This window comes from Grus americana (assembly GCF_028858705.1).
Source record: "Grus americana isolate bGruAme1 chromosome 27 unlocalized genomic scaffold, bGruAme1.mat SUPER_27_unloc_1, whole genome shotgun sequence".
NCBI lineage: Eukaryota > Metazoa > Chordata > Aves > Gruiformes > Gruidae > Grus > Grus americana.
The window spans coordinates 695,512-704,395 of NW_026561291.1; the positions used below are offsets into that span (position 1 = coordinate 695,512).

Sequence of the window (8,884 nt, forward strand, 5' to 3'; positions counted from 1 at the left end):
CCCACAGCCCTGCGGGGAGAAGCTGTGGGTGGAAGGAGAGATCTCTAGCAGGGCAGGGTCCTTCTGATGTCAAGAGGGTGCTGCATGGGTCAGGGCTGCTCACAGCTCCAGATCACTCCCAGCACATGTCCCAGGGGACTTCTCAAGAAGCACATCAAGGCAGGGGCTACCTGGAAGGAAAGGTGCTTTCTCCACGGATCCTGTGCTTTTCCCGTTTCTTGTGGTGGTAGTGCAGAAATATGGTCATGGAGCTCTCAGGGTAGCACCACAGTGCGAGACACTGACAGCATTACAGCCATTGGTCAACACCTCTTCAAGGAACCTGATAAAGTCCCTTCACTCACCTCAGCCTCCTCCTCAGGTGGGAAAGGGGTAACGGGAGCAAAATCAACAAAAGAAACCCCCCCAGTTCTGTTCTGCACTCAGGTGAATTGGGAGAGACAATGGTCAAAAGCTCTTTTATATCATGGGTAGATTTAACCTGTGATCACTCCTGTTTCCTCTCTGCCTGTTGCTGCACAGCAGGACTGACTCCTCTGGAGCCCATAGAAGAGGCCCCTGCTCTGCATTGCACCCTCAGCCAGCACAAACCAAGGATCATGCCAGGATCTGCGTGAAGACAGACAGAGGACACTTGTGGTGGCTTACTGTGACGAATGGAATAGGTTCTGCTCACAGGTGTCTGTCCTAACTCTTCACGGCCCTTGGACAGGCCCTCATGTGCAGAGGGAACAAATGTTTAATGACAGCTCCATCACTGAGTTCCTCCTCCTGGCATTCGCAGACACACGGGAGCTGCAGCTCTTGCACTTCTGGCTCTTCCTGGGCATCTACCTGGCTGCTCTCCTGGCCAATGGCCTCGTCATCACTGCCATAGCCTGCGACCACCACCTCCACACCCCCATGTACTTCTTCCTCGTCAACCTCTCCCTCCTCGACCTGGGCTCCATCTCCACCACTGTCCCTAAAGCCATGGGCAATTCCCTCTGGGACACCAGGGCCATCTCCTACACAGGATGTGTTGCTCAGGTCTTTTTCTTTTTCTTTCTGATGTCAGCCGAATATTTCCTTCTCACTGTCATGGCCTATGACCGCTACGTTGCCATCTGCCAACCCCTGCACTACGGGACCCTCCTGGGCAGCAGAGCTTGTGTCCACATGGCAGCAGCTGCCTGGGGCACTGGGTTTCTCTATGCTGTGCTGCACACGGCCAATACATTTTCTATACCACTCTGCCAGGGCAATGCCCTGGACCAGTTCTTCTGTGAAATCCCCCAGATCCTCAAGCTCTCCTGCTCACACTTCTACCTCAGGGAGGTTGGGCTTCTTGTGGTTAGTGCCTCTTTATTCTTTGTTTGTTTTGTTTTCATTGTGCTGTCCTATGTGCAGATCTTCAGGGCCGTGCTGAGGATCCCCTCTGAGCAGGGACGGCACAAAGCCTTTTCCATGTGCCTCCCTCACCTGGCTGTCATCTCCCTGTTCATCAGCACCTCATTTTTTGCCTACATGAAACCCCCCTCCATGTCATCCCCATCCCTGGACCTGGTGGTGGCAGTTCTGTACTCGGTGGTGCCTCCAGCAGTGAACCCCCTCATCTACAGCATGAGGAACCAGGATTTCAAGGATGCCTTGAGGACACTAATCCAATGGACCTTGCACCACCAACAGTAATTTGTCTCCCCTTCTCTGCAGAGTGCCCAGGGTATATTTTATGCATCTCCTCGGGTTTTGTTTTTTTCTCTGATAATCATACTTACAGGTAATTGCTTGGGTTCATAGCACTTCTCTTGAGGCTCTGTCCTGTTGTGTCTGATCCTTGAAGAACCATGTGTCACCTTTTGCCTTCCTAATAGCCTCTCTGCAATAAAAGGGGATCTCCTGAGGGAGGTGCCTGCAGCCTGGGCTCTCCTTGATACAGCTGTGGCTAAGAACAAGCCAGAGGAATTGGACTTTCCAAGTCTCTTCCGCCTGGTTTTCTCCTTCTCTTTGGGGAAATAATCTCATGGTATCACTGTTAGACACCAAGCACTTAGCTGAAGGCTCTCGTCTTGGTGTCCAGGGGCATTGGAAATGGTGCGCGAGCTCCCAGTCCCCTTCCTCAGGCTGTCACAGGTATGACGGGGCTGATGGCAGATGTCCGTCCATGTGGAAAGGAATCTGGTGTGGTCAGGAGAGGATGGGGACACTGCAGGTACTCTGGGGTGGGAAGTGAATGGAGACTCAGAAGGTGAAAGACCCTGAGATGAAGTCCCCCCAGGGCAGAGCACTCGCTCCAGGTACCCCCACAGAAAGACTCTGCAGTGCTGTGGGAGTCCGTGAAGATGCAGCAGGCACAGGGCAGGAGAGTGGAGAGATGCAGGAGGTGCCTGAGGAGCCGCAGGGCTAGGACTCTGCTGGTGTCCTGGGGAGCAGGGCTGGCGGGGAGGCAGAGTGGGGCAAAGGCGGTCAGGGCTGGGGATCCCCTGCAGCGTCAATGCAGGAGAGGCCGAGAGGGAGTGGCCTGCGCTGGCACTTGGGGCCAGCTGCAGGCCTGGGGCCGATGGGGAGGCTGAGCCCCCCCTCTGCCTCCCAGCAGCTGCTGTGCCCTTCCGAGGTGCTGGGGCTGTGGGCTGAGTGCCCAGAGCTCTGCAGCAGCCCAGACTGCCAGCCCAGACTGGGCTGCTCTGCTGGGCTGTGCTGGGGAGAGGGCAGGGAAGGTGGGGCAGAGCCGGGGAGGGGATGGGCTGGACTGGAAAGTGCCCAGGACAGGAACAGCCTGACGTTATCGGAGCTGCGTGACCCTCCAGGGGGAGGACCCGCTCCAGTGGGCCTGTGGAGCAGAGCCTGATCTCCTCGAGAAGGAAGCAAGTCATCACAGGTGCAGGAGAGAGGAGCTGCTCTGTGCCATGTTCCCTGGACACGCTGGGGAAGCTGCCCCAGGGCAAGTGGGAGAAACCGCCCCACGCATCGTCCATTTCCCTCGCTGGCCATACACCCAGCCCTGGGGAGGGACCTTGGTTGTGGGGCCAGCTCCGTCCTCCTGCTGGGCTCAGTGCCTGTCCTGGGGCACGGCCAGCCTGGTGCCGTCTCTCTTCTGTCCCACACCCTGCAGATCCCACCACACGGCTGACTGCTGACACCTGCATGGGACACGACCGAGGTTGTGCAGGGGCAGGTACTGGTGGGGGGCTGCCAAATGGAGGGCTGCTGCGGGTGGAGGCATGGAGGGCTGCCACAGGGACTGTGCTGCTGGAGATGTTTCCCCATCCCATGAAGGTCTCGCTGCGACAGACCTCCAGAGGAAGGGTGCTGCCATTCAGGCCTCAGCTCCAGGGAGTGCCTCTGCCTGGGAGTGGGGGGGGACAGTGGCCTCTTGTCTGGGAACTGAGAACCAGGTGAAGGGGGGTGTGAGGAGAGGAGCAGTCTGTGCACCATGGAGAATGACAAAGACGAGAGACAGGGTCTTTGCAGAGACCGCGCAGTGGAGAGACCTGTATCCCTGTGGAGCAGGGAAGGAGGGAGAGCTGGAGACCACCCCAGAGGAGCACTGAATGGAGAGTCCTGCCCAGGGGGAGGCTGGGGACTCGTGGTGCTGGAGGAAGGCTCCTTCTGAGCTGCAGGGCTGCAGCTACAGAGCAGGGACGGTGCTCTGGCAAGAGGTGAAGGAGCAAGCAGGGCTGGGGCAGGCTGGAGGAAGGCAGACAGGTCTGCAAAAATCTGAGGGAGAAAATGATTGCTGAAGCCCGGGGTTGAACCAGGGACCTTTAGATCTTCAGTCTAACGTTCTCCCAGCTGAGCTACTTCAGCCCTGCCCCAGCAGCCCTGGTCCCTGTGCCACCCGTGCCAGGCCACAGGCTGGCACCCAGGAGGAGTGCTCCTCAGGGAGCTTCCCAGGGGAAAGCTGTGCCCAGCCCCGAGCAGAGGGGACCTGGCTCCTCCCTGACCCCAAGGCCAGGTGGGCTCCAGCTTTGGTGGAGGCCAGCTTACACTGGGCGTGCCAAGATGTCTGTGGGCCTTGTACAAACGGGACAGTGGTGAAGGTAAATGGGCAGACCAGGCATGTGCAACTACAAAGGCTGAGGGTGGAAGAAGCGTGGGGCTGGTGGAAGACCTTACCTCCTTCCCCAGGGAAGGCCTCCTCCCACCCTTTTGTCCCTGGCTCCACTTCACTCACTCCTTCATGCCCAACTCCTCTATCTCCTCCCCGCTGAGCAGCGCAGGGGGATGGGGAATGGGGGTTGTGGTGAGTCCATAACAGTTGCTCTCTGCTGCTCCTTCCCTCTAAGACTTTTCCCATGGGGTCCCTCCTATGGGCTACAGTCCTTCAAGACAAACCCACTCCAGCATGGGCTGTCCTCCATCCAGCATTCTTTCAGGAATTGTCCAACATCTTCAGTGTTGGGTCCTCGACGGACTGCAGGGCTTACTTTCCCCACCATGGTCTTCTCCATGGGCCGCAGGGAAATACCTGCTATACTCTGATATTCTTCATGGGCTGCAGGAAACTATCTGCTCTTGTGCCTGGAGCACCTCTTCCCCCTCCCTCTTCACCAGCCTTGGTGCTTGCAGGGCTGTTTCTCACATTTTGTCTCCCTTACTCCTCTCCCATTCTGGCAGTTGTGTCCTTTCTTAAATATGCTTTTGTAAAGGTCCCACCAGCTTCGCTGATGGGCTCGTTTTTGTGCAGTGGTGGTCTGCTAGGAGCCTGCTGGAACCAGCTCTGTCTGGCATGGGGAGGCAGCCCCTGGTGTCTTCTCACAGAGGACACCCCCGCATCCCCCCTGCTGCCAGAGCCTGGACACCACCACCAATACACAGTGTAAATCTTTGTCTCGTTGAATGACATCCCCTGCTCTCCCCTCATCCACAAATACAATTTACTTGCTGGGGAGGAAGAGAGAACAGAGAAGGCCTTGATGCTGTGCAAACATGGTTCAGCAATAGCTACACCATCGGTGTGTTGGCAACTCTGTTTTGGTGACAAATCCCAAACACAGCGCCACGGGGGCTGCCGTGAAGAAAATTAACTCCATCCCAGCCCAAACCAGTACAGTGTGCCTGGAAGAATGTTTCCAGGATTAGCTGCTCTATCTCCTTCCCAGGGAGAGAGGTGAGGCTGACTGGCCGGTAGTTCCCTGGGTCCTTCTTCTTGCCCTTCTTGAAGACAGGAGGGACAGGACATGTGGTTTCTTCCACTCTTTGGAGGACTGTATTGTGTGCGCACACGTGAACTGAGGCAAGAGTCCTCCCACCACCTGTGGGTTTGTGGCAGGTATGGGAGGAAGCTGAGTCCCTGTGACGGATCCACTCAACTCCCTGACCAAACCAGCAGTAGTTTGGTTCAGGGTCCAAAGGAGGTAAAGGCCCAGGTGTAACCTGGCCAACAACTTCTCTAGTTCCAGTCTGTTCTCTGAAAACAGGAGCAGAGGGACATGGTGAGCATTGATGTATATGGGCTTGGAAACTGGAACACCCATCACGTGATTAAGACATGAGTAACAGGTGGTTCCTCCAAGACTCATTTGTCAGGGAACAAAGAAAGTTGTGGGTAGAAGGAGTCTCATGCATACCTTTCCCATCACATGGAATTTGCCTACGAGCCAACCACTCTATTCCATAAATGTGGCAGCCTAAGGGTATCTTCTTTGAGCTCTCCCTGCTAAGCAGCTGGCTGCCCAGTGGTGATCTCTCCTTGAGCTGGGACACCTCTCAAGGTTACTCCTCAAGGCTGAGACCTCTTACCCACTGCAGATCTTTGCTAAGTGACTGATATCGTGCTTAATCTTGTGTAAGAGTGCACTAAGATTTTGTATTGGTGACTTTGATTCTGTTTTGGTAGCTGTGAATCATTGTTATATCCTCTGTGCAGTAAGGAATAGAGTGATCCTTGCCATCCAAATTTGTTAAGTTGCAGTAAAACTGCTTTTGCTGATACTTCTGGCGGTGGTTCTTTAATTGGTCTAAATCGCCCGTCTGTGACAAACTGGTGTAGTCAGCAGGAGTCTGGATCAGGATTTGCGACAGGAGACCTTATTGCAGGCATACAGTGTATAGGGCAGGCTTACGGGAAGAGGGAGACTTTTTACCACGGCCTGTAGTGACAGGACAAGAGGCTTTTAAACTGGAAGAGGGTAGGTTTAGATTGAACATAAGGATGAAATTTTATCTGGTGAGGGTGGTGAGACACGGGCACAGGTTGCCCAGAGAAGTTGTGGATGCCCTGTCTGTGGAAGTGTTCAATGCCAGGCTGGATGGGGCTTTGAGTAACCTGGTCTAGTGGAAGGTGGGTCCCCCATGGGGTCAGAAGTCCTTGAGGAGCCTGCTCCAGCATGGGCTTCCCACAGGTCACAGCCTCCTTTGGGGGCAACCACCTGCTCTGGAATGGGGTCCTCCAAGGGCTGCAGGTGACTGTCTGCTCCAACATTAACCTCCATGGGCTGGCGGGGGTCAGCCTGCCTCACCATGGTCTTCTCCATGATTTGCAAGGGAATCTCTGCTCTGGTGTCTGCAGCACCTCCTCCCTCTCCTTCTTCCCTGACCTTGCTGTCTGCAGGATTTTTTCCTCACTGTTTTTTTTCCTACCTTACTCCTGTCTCACTCTGGCATTTGTGCCCTTTCTGAAATATGCTTTCACAGAGGCACCACCAGCTTTGCTGGTGAGCTCAGCTTGTGCCAGCAGTAGGGCTATTGCAGTGCTGGCTGGACTTGGCTGTGTAGGGCATGGGGCAACCCACTGTCTCTTCTGACAGGGGCTCCTGTCGCCCTTCCACTACTAAAAAAGTGGATGTTGAAACCCATACAGAGCAAAATGCTTGGCCCTGCTCTTCCACTGCCAAGAACTCCAAAGTACTCATTGGAGGGGAAGAGAAACAGAGAAGGCCTTGACACTGTGCACGCACTGCTCAGCAATAGCTAAAATATGGGTGTGTTATCACCACTGTTTGGGCCACCAATGCAAAGCACCATATGAGCTGCTATGAGGAAAATTAACCCCATCCCACCTAGTCCCAGTACAATCCGCACCCTTATTCCACAGCATTTCCGTCATGCTCAGGTCCCACGCTGACTGATACACCTGAGTGTACACATTCAGGATGTACACAATCGCCCAATTCCTGTGCTGTTGCATTTCTACACCCTACTCGAGCCTTTCCATTCTCTCTCTTTCTCGTTCCCACAATCCCCTCTTACCAACACTTACAACTTGTACTACATACTTAAACCATCTTTACTTCCAACAGTCAGGTTTACACATCCTCATTAACCACTACCCCCTGTTCCTTGACACACGCTGATATTGTTCACTCATTCCAGGCCCACTGCCTCCACCCCCACACGTGTCAATGACTTGGGTCCCATCTGCCAAGGCGATCACTCAGGACAGGTGAAGTACTCGCCCCATTCCTCGTGAGGATTGCCCGCTGTTGGTTCAAGTGGTTCCTGCTGCCTTGCTTCCTAGCACATGCAACTCACATCATGGAGGATTTTCCCCCAAGGTTAGATCTCCTTGAGGTACACACCAGATCTCCCATCCTTCCACATTACCCGCCGAGTACAGCCAGGTCCTTGAGCCAAGACAATCTCACAGATGGGCTTGCTTGTTCCCAGGGGAGGAGCAGCCCACACTGCCTTCCCCAGCCAGCTCCCTGTGTGCACTATGGGGACCTTACCTCCTCCCACAGTATGTGCAGGCTTTGTTTGGGCAGGACCAGGAAGGTTAGCAGATCCTCTGGTGTGTACCAGCTGAATGGCTTCTGCTAAACTGATCACCTGTCCAATATGACATGGAGCAGTGTCCCCGTGACTTTGGCCTGCTCCCTCAGCGTCCTTGGGTGAAGTCCCTCCCATCTCATGGACTGGCAAGGGTTGAGTTTGATCAAGTGACCCTAGATTTCATCCCCACCCACTGATGGTTGTTCTCCATGGGTTCTGCTTCAAGGTGCAAGGGCCTGGGAGACCTTGCTGATGAAGACTGAGCCAAAGGCAACATAGAACATCTCAGACCTATTTACACCTGCTCTTGCTAAGTTCTGCAGCAGCCCTGCACTGTCTTTGTTTCTTCTTTAACTTCAGTAGTAACATCTCATCTTGGTGCCATTGAGCTCCTTTGAGAGAGTCAACTGAATATCCTTATGGGCTGTTGCAGGAGGCTGTCCTTAGAGACCAGTGGTACTGAGCTCTGCTCAGCGCTCAGTACTTGTGCTCTGCCCTTCAGTGCTCCTGCCCATAAAATCCTGCAGTTGTTACTACCCTGTTGTCCATCCCGTAGTGAGGTCGATACTTCCCAGCTGCTCCAGCAAACAGATGACAAGTTTCTCCTGATGACGTGGTTTAGGCCCAGCCGGCAGCTAAGCACCACGCGCTGCTCGCTCACCCCTCCCCCGGCAGGATGTGGAGAGAACAGAAAAACAAGGGCAAAGCCTCGAGGATTGGGATAAGGGCAGTTTACTGGGACAGCAAGGGAGAGGGAAAACAATCAACAACAGTACTGATAACAGATATTCACAATGGGTGATAACAGAGAACAATTTACCGATCCAACCACCGACCCACTAGAAGCTCAGCCCATTCCAGAACCACGCCGAAAACCGCGCCGCCCCCCCACTGCCCGACTAGCCCCCCTTTTATGGTGAGCATGATGTCACATGGTATGGAATAGCCCCCGGCCAGCTTGGGTCACCTGTCCTGGCTCCTTGTGAAATTAACTCTGTCCTTGCCAGAACCAGGACATTCGTAAAGGATCAGACACAACAGGACAGAGCCTCAAGGGAAGTGCTATGAACCCAAGCAATTACCTCTAACTATGATTATCAGAGAAATAAAAACCCAGAGTACTGGCCTAAAATATACTCCTGGAACTTTGCGAAGAAGGGGAGACAAATTACTATTGGTGGTGCAAGGTCCA

At 54.3% G+C, this 8,884-nt stretch overlaps 1 protein-coding gene across 1 annotated transcript; it reads left to right on the forward strand.

The window, feature by feature from the left end:
- Nucleotides 1-651: 651 nt before the first annotated feature.
- Nucleotides 652-1,671, forward strand: LOC129200045 (olfactory receptor 14A16-like). Its single transcript, XM_054811300.1, has one exon. The coding sequence runs from the start codon at nt 736-738 to the stop codon at nt 1,669-1,671; it is 936 nt and encodes a 311-aa protein (XP_054667275.1). The 5' UTR covers nt 652-735.
- The last annotated feature ends 7,213 nt before the right edge of the window (nt 1,672-8,884 follow it).